The 24134-nt window shown below is 40.2% G+C and overlaps 1 protein-coding gene across 4 annotated transcripts in view; it reads left to right on the plus strand.

The window, feature by feature from the left end:
• The window catches only part of KDM5A (lysine demethylase 5A), a 97628-nt gene that overhangs the window by 34466 nt on the left and 39028 nt on the right, over nt 1-24134 (plus strand). For all 4 annotated transcript variants that reach the window (XM_060024091.1, XM_060024089.1, XM_060024090.1 and 1 more), the window contains 11 exons: nt 2488-2682; nt 6380-6561; nt 6948-7072; nt 7513-7663; nt 8988-9102; nt 11004-11359; nt 14961-15099; nt 17734-17913; nt 19466-19627; nt 21281-21832; nt 22219-22362. In XM_060024091.1, coding sequence (XP_059880074.1) covers nt 2488-2682; nt 6380-6561; nt 6948-7072; nt 7513-7663; nt 8988-9102; nt 11004-11359; nt 14961-15099; nt 17734-17913; nt 19466-19627; nt 21281-21832; nt 22219-22362 — 2301 coding nt within the window. The remainder of the gene's footprint in view (nt 1-2487; nt 2683-6379; nt 6562-6947; nt 7073-7512; nt 7664-8987; nt 9103-11003; nt 11360-14960; nt 15100-17733; nt 17914-19465; nt 19628-21280; nt 21833-22218; nt 22363-24134) is intronic.

The raw sequence follows: 24134 nt of genomic DNA on the forward strand, positions 1-24134 counted from the left end.
AGGGAAGCCCTAGCATACACTCTTTGACTCTATTTTTCTTTCAGTGAAGCTGTTTTTTGTCACCTCTCCTGACATTTGGGGGGATATTTTTTAGTAATATTGGATCTTATATTTTCTGTGGGCACCTTAATTTGTTAAATTTCATGATTAGCAATATTGTTTCCTTGGCTAATGAATGAAATTGTATAATGAACAATCTTACATGACCTAGTAATTCTAAACTTCTTGTTAGAAAGCAACAGGAGCAAGACTGAGGTTAGGACTTTGCCTTGGACTTGAACTCTATTTTAAAACCTCAGCTAACATGTATTATGTATTTATGATTTAGGTGTTCCTTGGCTAGGTAGGTGTAGGGTGGGAAATGGAGGTGATTCAGAGATGAGTTAGAGATGATTTCTGCCTTTAATGTGATCACTATTATTGATGTTTGATCTTGGACAGCACTTTTTTTTTTTTTGGCTGTGCCACGTGGCATGTGGGCTCTTAGTGCCCCAACCAGGAATTGAACCCGCAGCCCCTGCCGTGGAAGCATGGAGTCCTAACCACTTGACCACCAGGAAAGTCCCTTGGGCAGCACTTTTTTTTTTTTTTTTTTTTTTTTGCGGTACGTGGGCCTCTCACTGTTGTGGCCTCTCCCGTTGCGGAGCACAGGCTCCGGACGCGCAGGCTCAGCGGCCATGGCTCACGGGCCCAGCCACTCCGCGGCACGTGGGATCTTCCCGGACCGGGGCACGAGCCCGTGTCCCCTGCATCAGCAGGCGGACTCTCAACCACTGTGCCACCAGGGAAGCCCGGGCAGCACTTCTTGTTTTTTTGTTTTTTGTGGGTTTTTTTGGCTCTGTTGGGTCTTCGTTGCCGCACGCAGGCTTTCTCTAGTTGTGGCGAGCGGGGGCTACTCTTGGTTGTGGTGTGCAGGCTTCTTGTTGCGGAGCATGGGCTCTAGGTGCACAGGCTCAGTAGTCGTGGCTTGCGGGCTCTAGAGCACAGGCTCAGTAGTTGTGGTGCATGGGCTTAGTTGCTCCACGGCATGTGGGATCTTCCCGGACGAGGGCTTGAACCCGTGTCCCCTGCCTTGGCAGGTGGATTCTTAACCACCAGGGAAGTCCCGGGACAGCACTTTTAGTTTCACTGGTCTTAATTTTTTTTTTACCTACTGTGTAAAGATGCTAAGGTTCACTTAACCTCAAACAAGTGAGATGATATTTGTGAGAGAAGGGTGATATAAATGAAAAGTAAAAGCAGCTTTGTATCTGGAATGAAGTGATGGTACTGATTTTTATAAGCCACAGTGGACAATCAGTTGTATTTTATGTGGCTTCCTTGTATATTGTATCAATAATAATTAAAAACTGCAAATCCTACAGTTTTGTTTTTCTTCTTGCTCTTGTTTTAAGTATTTGAGAAATGTTTAAAGAGTAAATTTCTGAGAATTAAGAAATGAAAGAATTGTATATTGTTATTAGACAAGATAGTCGCCAATCATAAGCTCCGTATATATATTTTCTTGGGAAAGATTGTTTCTTTGGAAGAGTCCGGAAATAATGCTTGATTCAGAGATAGTCTCATACTCTGGAACTCTGATTCCTGTGATTCCCTTCTGCCTTTCTCAGAATGGAGGCGAGCTCTAAAAGGTGTTCTTAAAGGTCCACTTTCTAATTTTTTCTGTTTTATATTATGGTTTTCAAATACAAACCAAAACTTCAGACACCCGGCTTTTTCCACTTGAGGGAAGGAAAGAAGCTGGAGAGAGAGAGCTTGTGTAGCATAGCTAGTATCAATTTGTTTTAAAGCTTGATAGATTTTCAGAAGTTATCTTAAAAAGTATAGCTGTTGATTTATGAAAAGTGATCATTTAGTGATTTATTTCACTTAGGAAAATTAAAGTATATAATCTCATGGTTTCACTTTGAATTCTCTTTACGCCAGACTGGTAGTTTTAAAAATAATCTCTAGATGCTAAAATCTAAATTGTCTTTTGCTTTGGTCCTTATAAAAAATAAAGTTAGTCCATGTGAACTGCTTAAGTAGTGCTTTCTTCCCCTCCCTCCCTCCCTACCTTGTATTGATAGTAGCATCTGTTGTTTGTTCTGTGGAAACATCAATGCTGAATATGTCCAGTTATCCCTTGATAGCCTGAAAAATTTTTTTCTTTTTCCTATAAGAGTGGTCTCATACTAGACTGGTCTAAAAGAGTTTGCTGCCTCATTTATATATCAAGGAACTCATACTTCTTGAGGTACATAATGAGTAGAAAATCAGCTTAGGCCAGAAGCTCAACATCTCACATTATGGGAATTTCCTGTGGGAAGGCCTTTGAAATTCTTGCTGGGTGGTAAGGGTTTAATACTTACAGTTACCTCTTATGTTCAAATGGACGTTGTTATTCTCTGTTCTTTATAATAAAAGAGAGGATCTGGGGGGCAAGTAGTGGTTCTGTTCTGGAATGTGTTATAAGCCAGTAATTTAATTTGAGAATCTTGTTTTCAGTTGCCCATTGGCCGTCAGTGTGTCAGTCATTACCGTCGGCTGAGGCGCCATTGTGTCTTCTCGCACGAGGAACTAATTTTCAAGATGGCAGCAGATCCGGAATGCTTGGACGTGGGGCTTGCCGCCATGGTGTGCAAGGAGTTGACTCTCCTGACTGAAGAGGAGACACGGTTAAGGGAGTCTGTTATGCAGATGGTGAGTTTGCTGAGTACGTTTCCTGTAGTTGATACTGCTCATGGGATATACCAAAATTTAAACCAGTGGAAAGAATCCATTTTCATCTTTGATCCCTTTAGAAGTTGAACGCAAAAATTACTGGTTTGGAGAAGATTTCCCACTTCTGTACTTGCCGTTTTGGTTTCTTTAAGTTGAAAAAGTTTTAGGAATCGTGATGTCTTCATCTCCAGAGTTTTAAAAATGCAGTCCTATCAGGTAGAATTTCTTAGGTATGTATGTATTTTTTAAAATCTCCTACATATAGTATTACTTCTTTAAGCAAGAAAATTCAAAATTTTTTTTCTCTCAGCTTTTTTTTTTTTTTTTTTTTTTTCCTTCGGTACGTGGGCCTCTCACTGTTGTGGCCTCTCCCGTTGCGGAGCACAGGCTCCGGACGCGCAGGCTCAGCGGCCTAGCCACTCCGCGGCATGTGGGATCTTCCTGGACCAGGGCTCGAACCCGTGTCCCCTGCATTGGCAGGCAGATTCTTAACCACTGCACCACCAGGGAAGCCCTAGACCTGAAGAGTCTTAAGACAGTGAAAATAGTTTTAAGCTAAGGAAGAATACAGTGGACTAGCAATTTGGATCTGAAAAGTAAAGCTGATCCAATTTAACTACTCTGCTCATTGGCATAAATGGGGGAAAAAAATCTATAAAAGAAAATATAAAACTATACATTTTAGAAATGACATAAATACTATTATTACAAAATATTTAAATGCTGGTTATTTTTAAGAATTTAAGTTGACTTAGAAATAAGAATATTTGCTAAATGGTTAGCTTTCTTTTTCTATTTACTTGAATTACCTGTGAAAGAAACAAGAAAGAGTAAGATGCAAATGGATCTTCTTGAAACATTTTTTTTTACATTTTGGGGATATGTTAATATATGCCTGATAGTTACTATTCTCACTTTATACCTGTATTCTTAAAGCTTTGTTTTGATTATGTTCATTTATTTATTTGTTTTAAATAAATTATTTATTTATTTTTGTCTGTGTTGGGTCTTCGGTGCTGTGCGCAGGCTTTCTCTAGTTGCGGTGAGCGGGGGCCACTCTTCGTTGCAGTGCGAGGGCTTCTCACTGTCATGGCCTCTCTTGTTGTGGGGCACAGGCTCCAGGCGTGCAAGCTTCAGTAGTTGTGTCACACAGGCTCAGTAGTTGTGGCTTGCGGGCTCTAGAGCGCAGGCTCAATAGTTGTGGCACGCGGGCTCGGTAGTTGTGTTTCGCGGGCTCTAGAGCTCAGGCTCTGTAGTTGTGGCGCACAGGCCTAGTTGCTCCGCGGCATGTGGGATCCTCCTGGGCCAGGGCTCGAACCTATGTCCCCTGCACTGGCAGGCAGATTCTCAACCACTGTGCCACCAGGGAAGCCCTATAGGTTTTTTTTAATAGATACTCTTTATCAGGTTGAAGAAGTTCCACTCTATTTCTAGTTTATTGAGAGTTTTTACCAGCTATAGGAGTTGGGTTTTGTTAAATGTTTTTTCTGCATTTATTGATGTGATCAAGTGATTTTTGTTCTGAAGCCTGTCAATAGGATTACTTTAATTGATTTTTGAACGTTGAACCAGTGTTGCATACCTGGGATGAATCCCACTTGATTGTGGTGTACAGTGTTGGATTCAATTCGCATACATTTTATTGAGCATTTTTGCATCTGTGTTCACGAGAGATATTGGCCTGTATTTTTCTTTACTTGTGATGTTTTTGTCTGGTTTTGGTATTAAGGTAATGCTTGGCCTCAGAGAATGAGTTAAGAAATATTCCCTCTTCTTCCATCCTCTGAAAGAGATTATAGAGAATTGGTATAATTTCTTCCATAAATCTTTGGTAGAATTCACCAGTGAACCTGTCTGGGTCCAGTGCTTTCTGTTTTTGGAGGTTATTAATTATTGTTTGAATTTCTTTCTAGATACAGACCTATTCAGGTTGTCTATTTCTTCTTGTGTAGGTTTTGACAGCTTGTGTCTTTCAAGGAATTGGTGGGCATAGAGTTGTTCTTAGTATTCCTTTATTATCCTTTTAATGTCCATGGCATCTGTGATGTCATTTTTATAAGTTAGCCTGGCTAGAGGCTTATCAATTTTATTGAATTTTTCAAAGAACCAAGATAAAATGAATGGAATTCTTTTTTTTTTTTTTTGCGTTACGCGGGCCTCTCACCGTTGTGGCCTCTCCCGTTGCGGAGCACAGGCTCTGGACGTGCAGGCTTAGCGGCCATGGCTCACGGGCCCAGCCGCTCCGCGGCATGTGGGATCTTCCCGGACCGGAGCACAAACCCGTGTCCCCTGCATCGGCAGGCGGACTCTCAACCATTGCGCCACCAGGGAAGCACAATGACTGGAATTCTTTACTGTAAAACGTCTCTGATCTGTTAATATGCTGGTATTTGTTAAGCTCTAAGTTGGAAGGGATATAATACACAGCATTTACCTTCCGCCAGATTTACTTCTTTATTTACTGGTGTGTAAGTACTTGCTCAAGTAAGTAGAAGCTGTAAACGGAACCCCCTTGTCTGTTAAATGGAAGTCTTTGTAAAATGCACTTCAAGTGCCTTTACTTTCTTAAAGTGGCATGCTGAATTTGATAAGCTTTTTTTTTCAACTTTGATATTTTTTTATTGACATATAGTTGATTTACAGTGTTGTTAATTTCTGCTATATGGCAGAGTGATTCAGTTTTACATATATACTTTTTTACATTATGGTTTATCACAGGATATTGAATGTAGTTCTTTGTTCTATACAGTAGGATCTTGTTGTTTATCCATTCTGTATATAAAAGATTAACTTTCTTGGGAATTCCCTGGTGGTCCAGTGGTAGGACTTTGCACTCTCACTGCTGAGGGCCCAGGGTTCAATCCCTGGTCGGGGAACTAAGATCCTGCAAGCTGCAGTAGGGCGGCCAAAAAAAGAATAAAATTTGTTAAAAAAGATTAGCTTTCTTTTCGATGCCTTCTTGAAGTAGATTAGATTTGCATAGTTTAATTTTACATTTCTTTATCCTTGCATATGTTTGATCAGTGTTATTTTTAGATTATAGATTATAACATTTCTGGTTCAAGGGTATATTGTCCCTGGGGACAGTAATTTTTATTTTCGATTGATCTTTTTCTTATTTTATATAGGAAACAAAACCACATAAGACAAACAAGAACTTCGTGAATTATTATGTAGTAAACTTTGTTGTCATCACAGTATGGTCAGGAAATAGAACTTTTATCAGCTAGCCAATATTTTGTAATAACTATAAATAGAGTGTAACCTTTAAAAATTGTATATACAAAAAGGCCTTTAGGGCAGAATATATTAGAAAATAATACTAGTAAATACAAAAATATTGGCTTACTGTGCAAAAAAAATCTGTCAGCCATCTTCAAAGTACCTCCCAATTATAGATTCCTTTCCTTCCCTCAAAAAATGACTTTTAACATTTGTAGTAATCATTTCTTGCATTTAAAAATGTTTCCTCAGTCACATGTGCATTCTTAGACACCAAGGTTTAGTCTTGCTCATAAAAAAAAAAATTGGTGGTGTTTTTAGAAAGTATTTTGATGATGTGCCATTGTACCTCCCATGTTTATATTGTCAGAGTAGAAAAAAATTTAATAACTGAAGTTCTCTGATGCTCGAAAGACTGGAAAGACTTGATGTAGTGACATCAATTGTATTTCAGGGCGTCCTGATGTCGGAAGAAGAAGTGTTTGAACTTGTTCCTGATGATGAGCGACAGTGTTCAGCATGCAGAACCACCTGTTTTCTCTCTGCTCTCACGTGTTCCTGTAATCCTGAGCGGCTTGTGTGTCTCTACCATCCAACTGATCTGTGCCCCTGCCCCATGCAGAAAAAATGTCTTAGGTATCCAGAAGTTTCTTGTAAAACTTCTGTTACCGTCTTTTAAAATTAATGTCAGTACTGTCCTTTGTAAAGCCCTTCCCTGTGTTTGGACTGGTAAAACCTCTTGTCTGTTTGCCTCCTTGCTTGAGGACCAGCCCATTAAAGTTGGCCCTAAACTTGGCACCTAAAGTTAGTTGTTTTATCAAGTTGATTTCACATGTTCCTTGTCTCTCCCTGAATTAAAACTCTGTGGGCTTCTTAGATTTTCTCTTTATGTATATACCCAAACCCCGTTCCCCTGGCCATTTTACTTTCCTTAAGCTGATTGTATGTCAATTTTAATTTATTTTCAAGTTGTTGGTTTTTGGAAGTTTTTATTTTCTTGTGTGGTGTTTTTTTTTTTTTAGATATCGCTACCCATTAGAGGACCTCCCTTCTCTGCTGTATGGTGTGAAAGTCAGGGCACAGTCGTATGACACTTGGGTCAGTCGTGTTACAGAAGCATTAGCTGCCAACTTCAACCACAAGAAAGGTTACGTTTCTTCCTTTCTAAGCACACACTGAAATGGTTGTCACTTTGCAAGAGGCGTTGTTTTGTTTTCCTCCAGGAAGGAAAAATCCTAGGCTTCATATGAGATTTGAGACTAATGGGTTGGTTCACTACAGAATTAATTTCCTGTTTGAGAATCTTCTTTTAAGTGAAAAAGTTGATGTAAAATGGGACAAATAGCTAACTTGCAGTAGATGTATCATATATTTTTGGGAACCCCATTGTTACCAGTGGACTAACATTAAAGGCTTATTGAGAAAGAGAAATTGTCTATAAGGATTAGAAATGAGCACCTGGTCATAAGCAAAAGTATTATGTATTGGTGAGATTTTCACAGCTGTGGTGTGTTTCTGCTAATTGGTTGGTGAATGGTTTTTTATTTTCTGTGGTCATAGTATATGGCTTTTAATTTATTTTTACAGATTTGATTGAATTACGAGTAATGCTGGAAGATGCTGAGGATAGGAAATATCCAGAAAATGATCTCTTTCGAAAACTCAGGGATGCTGTAAAAGAAGCTGAGACCTGTGCTTCTGTGGCTCAGCTGCTTCTGAGCAAAAAGCAGAAGCACAGGTAAGACTAAGAAGAGCTGAGTTCTCCAGTGGTTTTCTGTTTTGTTTTGTTTTGACCAGAATAAAGGCAAAGTCTTAACTGGCCTGTGAGGCCCTGCCCTGTCTTTTGAGGCCGTGTTTTCCCTCCCCCAGTAATGCCCTAACCATGTCTCCTGGTCTCCCTTCTTTCTTGCTCCACCCTAAACCCTCTCCCTCTGTTCTTCATACACACCAGTGTCTTCCTGCTTAGGGCCTTCATGCTTGCTCTTGGCTCTGCTTGGAGTTCTCTTCCCCTGATACCCAGGTGGCTTATTCCCTCACTTCTTTCATGTCTTTTACAGACGTTGCATTCTTGGAGAGGCCTTCTCTGATAACCCCTGTAAAATTGCAGCCTTTTATTCTTCTTTCCTGCTTTGTTTTTCTTCTGTCCCTGTCACCTCCTGATAGACGAATTTACTTATCTATTATCTTATCTCCTTCTTCCTTTCCCAGCCCCACTAGAAGGTATGCTAGTATAGAATGTTGGGGATTTTCATCCTTTTTCTTATTGCTGTGCTTTGAAGAATGCCTGGCACTGCGTAGGTGTGCACTAAGCATTTGTAAATAAACGATACTCCAGGCTGAAGGCAGGTGGCAGCAAAGAGTAACCTGGGTGCCAGGGAGGCTGTTGTTACAGAGCTGGAAGTATGTGCCCTTAATTTCATGTAATTCACGTGTGTTTAATTCCCTGTGGTATTGTTTCTTAGTAATTCCAACACGTTTCTTGTATCTGAATGCCTTTTTCTATAGCAGTTCACATTGGGTCTCTAATTACTTTATATGTTTTTTTATATTCTGTTTTATCAGAGAACGTTTCTTAGCAACATCGATCAGTGACTCTTCACCTGTCATTGGGTCACTGACCCCCTTGGAGGATCTGGCGAAAGCTTAAAGACCCTTTTCTTAGAAAAATGCACATACTGACATAGTTTTGAATCAGTTTCTGAGGGTTTATAGTCTCCTAAGCCAGGTTTTAAAGGTCTTTGTTCTATATCTTAAGTTTCTTGAGGTAGAAGATTTAGTTTTATCAGTGAACTTAACATTTTACTGTGAGGAATTTATTAAATGTTTGAAATGTTTAACACTTGTGAGATTGGAGGAACTGTAACTTGGAGAGTTGAATCTTTGAGTCATTACCCGAAGAGCTAAACACTTAATTTGGAAGTGATCACCATTGCAGTGAAATCCCTCAAACACTAGTATTCTGGGATTTCTTGGGTTAGAATTCTAAAGAGACTAGAAACCCCTTTGATATGGGAATGACTGTGAATTTTTCTTACTTACGTCTCAATATTATTTCACATCAGGCAGAGCCCAGATAGTGGGAGGACTCGGACCAAACTGACAGTGGAAGAGTTGAAGGCCTTTGTCCAACAGCTTTTTAGTCTTCCATGTGTCATCAGCCAAGCTCGACAAGTAAAGGTGGAGTATCACATTCTTTTCTGGGTAATATCCTTTGTAGTATGGGCTCCTGTTTTGGGTAAAGAGAATAGTGTGTCGAGATTCGTTTGTTTGTTCTGTTTGTTTCTTTTCTCAAATAAGTGCTGCTATTTAAGGATTTTTAGTAGGCAATAAGAACTCTTGGCTTCATTCTTAGTCTTTGATTCCCCCTTTAGAATTCTGGAACTAAGCCTAGTTTAGAATATTTTTTTCTATATTAATTTTAAGCCAGACCCTCCGTTTAATTTAGATGTAATTGAAATGTAAAAAATTAGTTAAAGGAATCTGAATGTATCAGTGATTACTAGTTCATGAACTTTTAAAAATGCAGAACTCTGAGATTACCAGGGCCCTCATGGTTTAATGAATATGTAAAATCTCAAAAGTATCAAATACATGAATCTGCATAGTTAGTAATCTTCTGATAGTTTGTGGTGTGTTTTTGTGATTTGGCGATGGCTGTGTATCTAAAATGTTTTTTACCAAGATTATCAACCATGAAATCCAGTATCAGTTGTGTTGTCTTAAGCCCATGTCATAAGAGCGTATTGCTGGTTGACCATGCTTTCCTTCCTGAGAGACTTTCTTTTCTAAACATCTGACACCATACTCTCTGGTTTTCTTAGATCCACAATTCCCAGTTCCTTCTCTTTAGGGAAGCTTTTTGATTTCTCCTTGGCTTGGCTTCTAAGTTGGTAGTATATTGGGAGTCTTGGCCCTTTCTTTAATATCTTCTTTGGTGACGTTAACTCTCACCTATGTCCAGCTGATTCCCAGCTCTGCCTTTCTTCTTTTCTGCAGACTCGTACATCCAGTTGCATACTCTGCATTTGCCTTTGGCCGACTAAAAGACATCTTAAAAGCCTTCTAATGAATCAAAATTCTTGATTCCTTTGTTTCCCTTATGCACCACATTCCATCTCTAAACAGGTGTTCCTATTGTATTATTTCCAAAACGTCTCCCAGAGTGAACTAGTCATCACCTCCACTGCTTCAGTTAGGCTCTGAACCACTGGAATCTGCCACTTAGGTTACTGCAACAACTTCTTAACTGGTCTCTGTTCTTGTCCCCGAAAGTTTATTTTTTATTCAGTAGCCAGAGTGATTATGTAATAAAATAGGAATAAAATCATACCACTACCATGTGGTTAAAATCCTCCCAGTGGTTCCCCAAAGCCATTCAAATGAAATGCAAACTCATTGCAATTAATCTACAAGGCACTATGTAATCTGACCTCTGCTTATTCCTTAACTACTTTCTCCTGCTTCCACTTTGCTCCCCATCAGCCACTTAGGAGCAAGACACAAGCTCATTCCTCTTTAAAAGCTTTTGCAGTGATTATTTGCCCTGCCTGAACTGCTCTCTTCCAGGTCTCCATGCGGTTTCCTCCTCTACCTCCTCATTTTAGTTTTGGCTCATCTGTCTTTTGTGACCATCATTGCAAAGTAATATGCCCCTCCCCCCCATTCCCTCTGATCACTTTTGTATTATATCGTATTGTATTGCCCCATTTGATTTTCATAGCACTTAAAACTAACCGAAACATTTTATTCATGTCTTCACTGTCTGGCCACTTACATTAAAATATGTGTTCCTTGAAGACAAAGGCTTTGTATTTTTGTTTAATGCTGTGTGCCTAGAATAGTGCCTGTAACTAAGTCAGCAGTCATTAAATATTTTTGAGTGAATTAATCATATTGAAAAGTAGGAGTATGTAATTACAGAGAAACATACTTTTGCCTTTATCATATCTGTTTGGTGCTGTGATGCTGAGATTATTAGATAGTCTAGAATTTGGTAGTTTGCCTGAACTGTATGTATTCCATACTCATTTTGTGTCTTTTAAGTTTGTTTTTTATTTTTTTTCTTTTGATCTTTTCAGAATCTACTGGATGATGTGGAAGAGTTTCATGAACGTGCTCAGGAGGCCATGATGGATGAAACCCCAGATTCTTCCAAACTGCAGATGTTGATAGATATGGGCTCTGGTCTCTACGTGGAGCTACCTGAATTAGCCCGACTAAAGCAAGAGCTACAGCAGGCTCGATGGTTGGACGAAGTACGACTGACCCTGTCAGATCCACAACAGGTCACTTTGGATGTCATGAAGAAATTGATAGACTCTGGGGTGGGGTTGGCGCCCCACCATGCGGTGGAGAAAGCGATGGCTGAGCTTCAGGAGCTCCTCACGGTCTCTGAGCGATGGGAGGAAAAGGCCAAGGTCTGCCTGCAGGCAAGGTGAACACATACGTTGGGGACTGTCACGTCTTTGATAACTAGATTAGAGAGTGGAAAGGGAGGAGGAACATGAGGGTCTTAATTAAATGTTTTGTGCCTTCCCTGACTGGTGACTAAGTTACCAGATTGGGCTGTATACAGACAGTTTCAAGTATTGTGTGCACACTGTGTGCAGAGTACTTGTTTTAATAAGAGCCCTTCCATTACTGATGCTCTAGTTAGGAGCTAAGAAATATAAAGCTGTGTTGCAGTATGTTGTGAACTGAGAGGCCCAGAAAAATCCTAGAGGGACTCAGAGGAGGAGCGGCCATTACTAGCCTAGGTGGTCAGAAGAGACGCTTGAGAGAAAGGTAAGAACTTACATAGAGCCTGGAAGAATGAGTGGGATTGAAGTGGAAGGGGAGGCAAGAGAAATATCCTAAGCTAAGCTTAAGGAATGTGTAGGATGTGCTTAGGTGACAAAAGTGAAGTGGTCTTCACATGAGTGGGGGATTCATGCAGGAAAGTAGAGGGAGATACGGCAATCAGGCAGGAGAGCGTGAGGGGTTAGCATCGGCACCCGTTGGACTGGTGGGATTGAAGTACAGCGCCCATCAGTTTGACGGTAATGCTCTTTATGAAAGTGTTTTTTCAGCACTTAAGATTAGTGTGTGTGTAATTTCCTTTGTGAGGATGAGGAAGCCGGGACGCTTACAGAGATCACGTAGCTGTCAAATAACAGCACAAGCGTAAGCCTTTTCCGCTTCACTCCAGCGTCTCCATGTACTTAACTGCTTCATGAGTCACGTAGTTTGCATGCATTTGATAGGCTTTCCCTCAGATGATTTGATCAACACGGTTCTGTTCAGCCAGAAGGCTCCACACGTGCTGGATGCCAGATGCCACTGAGAATATATAATGAAGCTTATAGCTTTTCCTATCTGAAGCATTCAGATCACTCTATGTCTTCAGATTCATGGTGGTTCTAGGAGGTGGGAGCATATTAAATGGGAAAAGTTAAATAACTTTGGAGTGCAGACCATGATTTGGTACACCTGATACAACTGACAGTAGTCTGCTGAGTGAAATTTTATTGCTAGTAATACTTGAAAATTTTCTTTTTCCCATTTTCCTACATTTAACCAGTTTTAGTGATTTTTGCCTCCAGAATGCCTTTTGAATCTCTCTTCTTCAACTCCACTGTCACTGACCTAGTTACATAACTGTTACATTTTCCCTCGATCTTTGCAATTCAGTGAGTATTTATGGAGTACCTACTACACGCCAGGTGCTGTTTCTAAGTGGAGGCCATAGGGAAAAGACACAAGGTCCCTGCTCTAAAATAGAGCCGACATAGTGGGGAGAGTCAGGTGAATAAGTGAATGAGTGTGTGAATTTCAGATAGTGTCGTGAAGGGAATAAAGTTGGTAAAGAGAGGACTGATGGGGTTGGTGGGGATAGTGGGAAGGTGAATCCTCCCTTTTCTAGCTCCTGTTGAGTTGTCTTTCTGAAACGCATACTTCGTATTCTTCATCTCTTAGCATTGGTTCACTGTCACCATTCCTTTCTGGCTATCTTCCTCCTTTGTCTTTGACCATCTCTCTGTGCCTCTTTCAGAATGGCTTTCCTCAAGATTCTGGCCTAGACCACTTCTCACTCTTTACACCTCCTTGGAAATTTCATCTTAATTTCTTGTCTCCATTTACCACCTTTATACTGATTAATGTCAAATTCTCATCTGTAACATAGATTTTTTTTTTTATAGATACCGTCTGCCTGTTAGATAATTCCATAGGATGTCCCATCGGTACCTCAAATTCCCCATATTCAAAATTACCCTTGTTAACTCCTTCCCATGCTCTTTCCCTTTGTTCCTGTTTTCTTTGAATTATACCCTCTTTCACTCATTTGAACAAGCCAGAACTTTGGAAATTAACTTTGACCCCACCCTTCTGTTTCTTTGCCGTCAGACTCAGTTAGCTACCAAGTCATGCTGATGATATTTCCTCAGTGTTTTTCACTTTCATTCTTTTTCTCTGGACTGTTGTTACGGATGACTTGGATCACAGCACCAGGTTCTGTCTATGACCTCACCCCTCAGTAAGCCATTGTCCGCACTGAAACTAGTATTGTCCTAAAATACAGCTGTGACTGTTTGACTCCCTTGCTTAAAGCCCTTCACTGTTTCCCATTCCCCTTGGGATGAAGTTCACATTTCCTTAACCTGACTTATAAGGCCATCTGTAATCTAGCCCTTTGCTTAAATATCTACCCTCACCCCTTGCCATCCTCCCTCTTGCATTCTGTGTTCTAAACATAGTGATTCCTCCCCCTGGTTCTTCAGACCTGCCGTGTTCTGTCTTGTCTCTGAACCTTTGCACATGTTTATTTTATTCCCCTGTGGAACACTCTTGCCCTCTGCCCACCCCCTGTGGCGCACCTCCACCACCCCTACCCAGTGTCTGGTCCCAGGTTTCCTGACTAGTTCCTATTCAGAAAGGGTAAGCGAGCTTAGAGGTCACTTCTGGGAATTCTTCCTTCACTGCCAAGTCAGTTAAGTTCCCGTACTGTATATTCTGATAGCATCTTTACTTTCCTTTAGGATTGCACTTACAGCGTATTGTAACTTTTTATTAATAATCACCTCCCCCCAGATGAAAGAGTTTCTGAGGCAAGGACTCTGTCAGTCTTGTGCATTCATCATCTCTAGGACCTAGCACAATGCCCAGCACATAGCAGGATTCATGGATGGTCAAACTGTTTCCACGCTCAGTAGCTTCCTGTTGCTCACATAGGAAAATTCATGTCTCTCAAGACCTCTCAATCTGCGTCTTTCTTTCCTGCCAAGTTCCCCTGCTTCTTGCTTTTACTCCTGCCCCACCTCCCATTCTCACCATTCCCCATCTTAAACTTATTTTTAACTTATTTTTAAATTTTTCTCTATGTCTTTGTTCATTATATTCCTGTTGTTTTTCCTTTAACCCTTCACTTGACCAAATTGTACTTCTTCTTTAAGGCCTAATTCAAAACCCTTCTCAACTCCCCCAGGCAGAATTAATTACTGCTTCCGGTGGTAGTGAACCTATAGTAATTTGTTCTTAGTTCCCAGTACAAGTATCATTCTTACCTTGTGTTTTGATGAGTTGAGGATAAGGTCTATGTTTTATTCATCTTTGTGTAACAAGGTGTTAATGAAAGTAGTTGAATTAAATATACTTGGTCAACGTTAATGGATTTCTAGACTACTGCTTTCTACATAGCTGTTTAATATGCATCTCTGACAATTTCAGATATTGTGAAGAACTAAAGTAGAAGTAATTTAGTGCAGTGAAAAAAAGAGCATGGGATCTGAGATTCATTCTGAGTCAGTGTTTCATGTGTGCCGTTTACTACTTTAAATGACTTTGGGGAAAATAATTGATCTACTTTGACTTAAACTTTTCTTGTCTGTAAAATAGAAATAGAGGTAATACCTGTTTTGCCTCCCTTATAGGATTATGGTAAGAATTAAGTGAAGTCATGTGTATGAAAGTTCATTACACATTCTAAAATGTTATTTAAGTGTTGGTAGTAGTATTTTGACTTTTCCTCATGCATCCACCCTATTTTTGTGTTTTTTAAGACCACGGCACAGTGTGGCAAGTTTAGAAAGCATCGTGAATGAAGCTAAGAATATTCCAGCCTTTCTACCCAATGTGTTGTCCCTGAAAGAAGCCTTACAAAAGGCTCGAGAATGGACAACTAAAGTGGAAGCTATTCAGGTAAAGAGCCTTTTGAATTGTCCTACCATTCAGGTAATGCTGTCTCATAGATGAATCCTTTAAGCCTTTAATTCTTTAGAATAGAATAACTGGACTAAAATAATTATGTACTTAAAATTCACTTGTTTTTCCATGTGATTTTTATTTCAAAATATATATTACCTGTTTAAACTTTACTTGTTTCTGTTGACTCCCTGCTATGAAAGATGACAGAATTAGCCATTTAGTTAATGCTTAGCAGTAGGAGTGTATTTCCTGCTGTGTTCTTTGACTTTTTTGCCACGTACACCAATTACTTTTTTCTTTAATTGTAGTATAGTTAATTTACAGCGTTGTGCTAGTTTCAAGTGTACAGCAAAGTGATTCAGTTATACATATATTTGTATTCTTTCTCAGATTCTTTTCCGTTATAGGTTAGTACAAGATATTGAGTATAGTTGCCTGTGCTATAGAGTAGGTCCTTGTTGTTTACTTATTTTATATATAGTAGTGTGTATATGTTAATTCCAAACTCCTAATTTATTCCCCCCACTCCGCCCTGCTGTCCCCCAACTACTTTTAAAATAAGTGGCAGAAAAAGAAACTGAAATCAACATTTACTGAACCCCACAATACTCTTGGTACTATTCTGGTTGTTTGGGAGCAGAAACGTAAGGGAAGGGTGTAAAGATAGAACCCTGGACCTCAACATTGCGTATTCTAGTTGGCGAGACATATATCATACATCTGTAGTTCAAGACAATGAGCTAAGCGTTAGATAGAGATGAAAGTGTGCTTGAATACATAATTTTTCTTCTGAATTACAAAACCGTTAAGCAGCATTTACCGTATTGAGTATGTAAATACTGTTTATCGTAGAACTACACTGAAAGAAAAAGGAAGCCACCTCTCCCCCTAAGCTGGTGCCCTTAGAAAGAGTATTCCAAGTGTCAAGTTCTAATGACTTCTCTGTTACTTTCTTTTCAGTCGACTTTTTCTGAGACCTGCTTAACTGCTACTCTTTCTGTTCTATTTTCTAAAATTATCTATTTTCATCAGGACAGCTCCTCTGTTTGTTTCATCTTCGACCTATTTCAGGCAGTTGGTTGTTCGCAGATGACTGAGAATCCTTAGTTGGCTGCTTCTGATTGAAGGACCGAGCCTGCAGGTAGAGGTAGCTGTCATGGTTTTCCTGTGTGATTATAGAGGACTGTTCCTCACCAAACGCTTCCCTTCAGTGGGAGGACTGGCTTGTCAGCTCTAAGAGAGTGGACAGCTTCTGCTGCCCTTTAGGGTACGTCGCCTGGGAGAGGCTGTCTATGTCTGGGCTTAGCCAGAAGGTATTCTATAGTCAGATGGCTGTAGTTGGGCACGAAAGGGAGTAGCAGTAAATATATTTCTTGAGCCTGTCTGTATCTGAGCTTTCTTTTCTCTTTCAATTATTCTCTTCTTTGTCTATTCTTATCCTAGTACCATAGTGATTTAATGATACCATTATAATATTTCTTATGGCTAGAACCTTCTCATTCTTTTTAAAAATTGGACTGAAGTTTCTTGTCTTTCTGTTTCATTGTAACTTCTAAAATGGATATATAGGCAAATATGTCAGGTAATACGTGGGAAGTAACTATTGGAATGTCAGTTTAGCACGAAACACTATGCCTTTCCTTCATAGCTTCTGAGTAGTGATGAATGTTATGGGGATATACACAGTTTCTTATAGGAAAGGTTATGTGTTCTGTCTGCTGGGGGATTGATGCACTCTGAGGTGTCGCGCTGAATTATTGTCTACAGGCTGCCAACCTACTACTTCTGATATTCTTGCCGAGTCCCTGGAATGGATTACTCGTTAACTCTCACTTCCTGTAATGATTCAGTTATTTAGTAAATTTAAAGCCATATAAATTCGAAAAACAATACTTACTTCATTATGTGGAAATATTGAAACATTGTGACTTAGAAGGAAAATATCCATTCTTGTTTGTGTTTGTAGGACATAAAATGGAGGTGGTTACCAGAACTAAAATACTGCTCTGTAGTAGTTGGAAAAATTATGAAAGACTTTGAAACAGGCAGAAGAGATTACTTATGTCCTTTCTGTAGAACGGTGGATGTCGTTTAGTGAACCATCCAGGATGATTTGATTCTAGGAGTGTATGCCTTAGACTTTCTTTGACCAAGCTATTTTACAACTCTCTCAGTTGTTTAAAAATGATAGTAATGTGAATGAATTAGTCTGTAGAAAAGTAATTAAATTTGTAAGGAACAAATGATTTTCCACACTGTAGAAAAGATGATTCCATTGATGGGTATGATATTAAATACCTGTTTCCATCTACTAGCAAATTCCTTTCCTCATTCCTAATTGCATTTATATACGTTTGTTTTTAGGTTGTCCTTTGAACTAGTTTTTACATCTCACTGGGTCCCTTGTTATTAATAAAACAAAAATCTTTGACAGTGTGAATTTACACAAACTTTTTTTAAAGGACGTTGGAAGGCTCTGTTAATTCAAGAGATATTGATACAGTTAGGTTCAAAGAATAATATTTAATGAAAAAATTAACGCTAAAGTCTTTGTGAGGTCTACCAACAATATATTGCCAGACTTTCTAAGAGATTGCAAATTGTGTAAGGATGCCCTTTGTTCTCCAGAGTGGCAGCAATTATGCTTACTTGGAGCAGCTGGAAAGCTTATCTGCCAAAGGCCGCCCTCTCCCTGTGCGTCTTGATGCGTTGCCCCAGGTGGAGTCACAAGTGGCGGCAGCACGGGCCTGGAGAGAACGGACTGGGAGGACCTTTCTTAAGAAGAATTCCAGCCACACGTTGCTCCAGGTGAGGGGCGGTTTACTTTATGTGTGTGCACTTCAGCACCCTCGTCAGAAGCTGCTGATGTTATACCTGAGGTGAGGGTTGTTTTCAGTTTATCCGGTCATGGTTACACAGGTGATTCCGTTTTGGGTAATATCAGATGTTGACCAGTAATCTGGAGCCTTGGGCAGACTTGTTTCCAGTTCATCTAATACTATGTCTAGAAAAAGAAGTCAGCCTGATCTTATCTCTGCTGTTATAATGGACTCTGTCACTGAAAGATCTTATTTCTCAGAGGCACAAATTTAAAAAAAATCTTTTTTAATTGAAGTATAGTTGATTAACAGTGTTGTGTTAGTTTCTGGCGTATAGCAAAGTGATTCAGTTATACATATATATTCTAAATTTATTGATTGATTGATTGATTGATGGCTGCATTGGGTCTTCGTTGCTGTGCGTGGGCTTTTCTCTAGTTGTGGCGAGCGGGGGCTACTCTTCACTGTGGTGCACTGGCTTCTCATTGTGGTGGCTTCTCTTGTTGCGGAGCACAGGCTCTAGGCACGCAGGCTTCAGTAGTTGTGGCTCACAGGCTCAGTAGTGGTGGCTTGTGGGCTCTAGAGCGCAGGCTCAGTAGTTGTGGTGCATGAGCTTAGTTGCTCTGCAGCATGTGGGATCTTCCCGGACCAGGAATCAAACCTGTGTCCCCTGCATTGGCAGGCAGATTCTTAACCAGTGCGCCACCAGGGAAGTCCCACAAGTATATATTCTTTTTCAGATTCTTTTCCATTATAGGTTATTACAAGATGCTGAATATAGTTCCCTGTGCTATACAGTAGGACCTTGTTTATCTATTTTATATATAGGTAGTATGTATCTGTTAATCCCAAGCTCCTAATTTATCCCTCCCCCCATCTTTTCCCTTTGGTAACCATAGGTTTGTTTTCTATGTTTGTGACTCTGTGTCTGTCTTATAAATAAGTTCATTTGTATCATTTTTTTTAGATTCCACAAAGAAGTGATATCATAATATTTGTCTTTCTCTGTTTTTCTTCACTTAGTATGATAATCTCTAGGTCCATCTGTGTTGTAGCAAATGGCATTATTTCATTCTTTTTTATGGCTGAGTAATATTCCATTGTATATACGTACCACATCTTCTTCACCCATTGCTGTTGATGGACACTTAGGTTGCTTCCATGTCTTGGCTATTGTGAATAGTGAGAAGCACAAATTTCAATACTCATTACCCTTTTCCTATTGAACAGTTGAACATAGTAGTTAAGAGCATAGACTTTGGAGTAAGATATTTTCATGTTTGAGGAGTGGCTTCCTAGTGCTAACCCTGTGTCTGTGGGCAAGTTGTTGCCTTTCTGGTTTCCCTCGTTTGTACAGTGCCATGTACAGTAATACCACCTACATCAGAGGCTTGTTGGCAGTTTTGAATTAGATAATGCATGTGAAGTTCATAAGAACGTGTCTAAGACGTGTGAGTGGTCAGTAAATGGTTCATTTTATTTTCAGTTTTGAGATTTTTTTTTTTTAAACCAGAGCTCCATATTTGGTTTTATTTTTGTAGGTGCTTAGTCCCCGAACTGACATTGGTATTTATGGGAGTGGAAAAAATAGAAGGAAAAAAGTAAAAGAACTAATAGAAAAAGAAAAAGAAAAGGATCTGGACCTTGAACCTCTGAGTGATCTGGAGGAGGGATTGGAGGAAACCAGAGATACAGCCACAGTGGTAAGAAATTATGTAGTGCATCTTGACTTTGCTTGGTGAATGCAGACTTCTGTGACGGTGTCCGCAGAGTCGCTGTGTTCATGTTCTTAACCATTGTTGTTCCGTGTGCTTCATCTTTGGCCTTATGGTTATACATATGTCACATCTTGTTTAATATTTGGAATCAAAGAATATAAAAAGTTTACTCTTCTCTCTCCCTAACATTGTCTTTTCCGTCTCTCTTCTTTATTGTTATTTTAGTAGTCATCTAATATTCCATCAAATTATCCATAACTTGCTGAACACTTTTCTGATATTGACCATTTTTGTTGTTACTAGGAGTTCGCTGTTATGGATAATAGCAAAGTGAACTGCTTTGTATAGCCTTGTCCTTTCTTCACATCATTTTCCTGCACTTGACTCTTAGGAATGGGACTTACTGGGCTAGAATTTCAGAGCATTTGGTGCTTAGTGCTGTTGTGCTTTTCAAAGGACTTCTACCAGCTGACTGACAGCAGCTGCAATTTGCAGTGTCTACCTCTTTTAGCAGCATTCAGTAGTATAGTGAGTGTGCAATAAGATGTTTGTAGCTAATTAAAATTATGGGTTTTATTGGAGAGTAGGAGGAATATGTTACAATTACAAGGAGACTGAGGAAGTAGAAAATAAAATGAGTTTGGGCAATATGTAGTAGTAGTGAATCGCATATACTAAGTGAGTTCATATGGCTCTTTCTGCCTAAATGATCCTGTTTTGAGGCTGGTGGAAATAATTTCTTGTTAGAGAGCCTGCCCAATAAGTTAGTCTTGCCAGAAAAATAGCACTGGAAGTTATTTCAGAACTGCTTCAAAGCTACCGGAGTTTAAAAAGAAAATGCCCTGACAATATTCATAATAATTAAATTTTGTTTTTATATACTTCTTTGAAATGAGTTACATAAAACCTTGTTATAATTAGTCATCGGGCTTTGTTATTCTTCTTCTACATAAGTTGGAAAGTCCTAGAAAGAAATTAAAATTGGTTTGTATCAAACTTTCCCCCAGAGAATGAATTACAAGGGGGTGAGGAGTCAGTATTGATTGAATGTTTATCTTGTGCCAGGCACCAAGTTAGGCACTTCCATATGTTATCTTATTTAATCCTTAAAACAGCAAAAAGAGGTTAGTAGTGTTCCCATTTTTCGGAAGACTGAGATTCAGAAAACTTGTAACCCGGATCAGGAGTCTGTTAAGTGCAAGAGCCAGGCCTCATACCAAGGCTGCTTGATTTCAAGGCATACCATCTTTCTACTGCACCCTATAGAAGAATTAAAAAGTACTCTACTGATGCGAATTGTGAGTACTTGTGAATTTTGCAGATGAGGAATGTTTGCACAGAAACTGTCATGCTGCCCCAAATTTTAAGAAATTACTGATTTTTTTTTTAAAGGACAATGCTTTGGACTTCCCTGGCAGTCCAGTGGTTAAGACTCTGTGTATCCAGTGCAGGGGGGTGGGTTCGATCCCTGGTCAGGGAACTAAGATCCCACATGCTGTGCGGTGTGGCCAAAAAAAAAAGACAGTGCTCTGTCACCGTGAGGCTACAACATGGAGGTGATCCCCTTAGCCTTGAAGATTTGGTACTTTTGGGGTATTTTACAGTGACTCCCTTCACTTAAATGTTTTTTGTACACAGGTGGCAGTTTTCAAAGAACGGGAGCAAAAAGAGATTGAAGCCATGCATTCCCTCAGAGCAGCCAACCTCGCCAAGATGTCAATGGTAGACCGCATAGAAGAAGTAAAATTTTGCATTTGCCGCAAGACAGCGAGTGGGTTTATGCTCCAGTGTGAGCTCTGCAAAGACTGGTTTCATAACAGCTGTGTTCCTCTTCCTAAGTCAAGTTCCCAGAAGAAAGGGTCTAGCTGGCAGGCTAAAGAAGTAAAGTTCCTTTGCCCTCTCTGTATGCGGTCTCGAAGACCTAGGCTAGAGACCATTCTGTCCCTCCTGGTATCCCTTCAGAAGTTGCCTGTACGGCTGCCTGAAGGAGAGGCCCTTCAGTGTTTGACAGAACGTGCAATGAGTTGGCAGGACAGGGCCCGGCAAGCCCTGGCCACAGATGAGCTGTCCTCTGCCCTGGCCAAGCTCTCTGTGTTGAGCCAGCGGATGGTGGAGCAGGCAGCTCGGGAGAAAACTGAAAAGATCATCAGCGCAGAGCTCCAGAAAGCCGCTGCCAATCCAGACTTACAGGCAAGTTTAGAATTTTCTTTTTTTTCCTGTTTCATGGGGATAATATTTGTCAGTGTGTAAGTAGTAAATCAAATCTATCTTACCAGTAGATTAGGAAAATAACAGTAAGTTGCTAGCAACTATATTATGCATAATTTCCTCTTTGCACGTACGCCCATAGGATTTTCTTTGGGTATATACGTAACGTCGTTTCAGTGAAGTATTACCTGGAAATATCATTCAGGTAGACCTTAGCGTTACAATCAAATAATTTGATCTGTACTAACTGTTGAATTCTGTTAGCCGGTTTGCAGGTTTGTTAGGTTTTGGTGGTCTTAAGCATACATGAATTACGCATGTTTTTGTAGTGTGTCTCTCTGCTCATCTTGGGATTGCTTGTTGTTTAGGGACACTTGCCTAGTTTCCAGCAGTCTGCTTTTAACCGGGTGGTGAGCAGTGTATCTTCTTCCCCTCGGCAAACGGTGGACTATGATGATGAAGAGACGGATTCTGATGAAGACATTCGGGAGACATATGGCTGTGACACGAAGGTAAGTACAGGGCAGGCCGTGTGGGCACATACCTGATCACTGAGTTTGTTCAAAAAAGCTGTTGAACACTGGTGTTTGAAGCCTGAAAGTGGAAGAGAAAGCTAGTCATCTCTCTATCCCAGTTGATGGTGATAGCATTTTTTCAGTGCTCCAAAAAATATATAGATTGATGAAACTTAATTTTTTTTTAAAGGATGGAATTTTTTTAAATCTGTATTTATTTTCCTCACCCTGAGGCTTAGAGGGACTAGAAAAATTATACATTTAAGTTATTGAAAACTTTCGTGGCTGATTTCATTGCTTTTTCCTTTGGGTTGTTAAAGTCTCTGTAGTTTTAAGAATCCCATTCTAGCTTTGCTTCGAGTCTTTTTCTCTGATCTCCTATCTGAATGGTGCTAGACAGCATGTCATATTCAGGGATGGGTTATACTTGGGCCCATGGTTCGAATTTGTGGAGTTACAGTCACAGTTAGAACAAAGTATTTGCCCCAATATGATTGTTTTCATAATGACACCACACTGGGATGAAGGGAAGGTTTTGGCAAGGTTTTGTGTTGGATCCTTTTGGCCTTTTATTGTTGTTTTGTGTCATGCCCAAGACCTTTGCCTTTTGTCTAGTAATAACATCATGATCTAGGCAGACACTCTGCCAGCTTACAGTTAATCTCTTGATCTGTTTTGTATTATTCTTTGTTGAGCTAATGTTTAGCATCTATGCCAGTAACCGGGGAGTTCGTACTCTTGATGTATGAAAAAACTAGGGTGCCTTCTCTTCCCAGTCTGTTCAGTGTCTTTTCCTTTGTCTTTTCAGCATACTAGGTAAGCTCATTCTTAGAGCATGAATACCATCGGCATTAGAACTCCCAGGATATAAAGTTAAACCATCTATCATAGATGCTTGTAAATTACCCACTGGAAAATGTTTTTATCAAGATAAAAATGGATCAAGGGGATGTTTTAATGAGGAAATTTTTAAAAATTACATGAATTAAAGACGAGAAAAGTTGAAACTTGAATTAGCATTTAAAATAAGGTTCTAGGGCTTCCCTGGTGGCGCAGTGGTTGAGAGTCTGCCTGCCGATGCAGGGGACACGGGTTCGTGCCCCGGTCTGGGAAGATCCCACATGCCGCGGAGCGGCTGGGCCTGTGAGCCATGGCCGCTGAGCCTGCGCGTCCGGAGCCCATGCTCCGCAACGGGAGAGGCCACAACAGTGAGAGGCCCGCGTACCGCAAAAAAAAAAAAAAAAAAAAGGTTCTAAGTGACTTCCCTGGTGGCGCAGTGGTTAAGAATCCACCTGCCAATGCAGGGAACACAGGTTCGAGCCCTGGTCTGGGAAGATCCCACATGCTGCAGAGCAACTAAGCCCGTGTGCCACAACTACTGAGCCTGTGCTCTAGAGCCTGTGAGCCACAGCTACTGAGCCCACGTGCCACAGTTACTGAAGCCTGTGCGCTCCAGGGCCCGTGCTCTGCAACAGAGAGAAGCCACTGCAATGAGAAGCCTGCGCACGGCAAGAAAGGGTAGCCCCCGCTCGCAGCAACTAGAGAAAGCCCGTGCACAGCAACGAAGACCCAACGCAGCCGAAAATAAAATTAATTAATTAAAAGTATAATGATAAGGTTCCTAAGCACCTTGTTATCCTTGTGATTAATGACCATCTTTATTTATAAAGTTGGTAGAATGACCAGGAGCAGCTGAAAGGGAATGCTGCCCACGCCACGTATAAGTTCGCCAGTACTAGAATTGCCTGTTTGCCGTGGCTTAGAGGCCC

Source organism: Delphinus delphis, chromosome 11 (genome assembly GCF_949987515.2).
Source record: "Delphinus delphis chromosome 11, mDelDel1.2, whole genome shotgun sequence".
Classification (NCBI taxonomy): domain Eukaryota; kingdom Metazoa; phylum Chordata; class Mammalia; order Artiodactyla; family Delphinidae; genus Delphinus; species Delphinus delphis.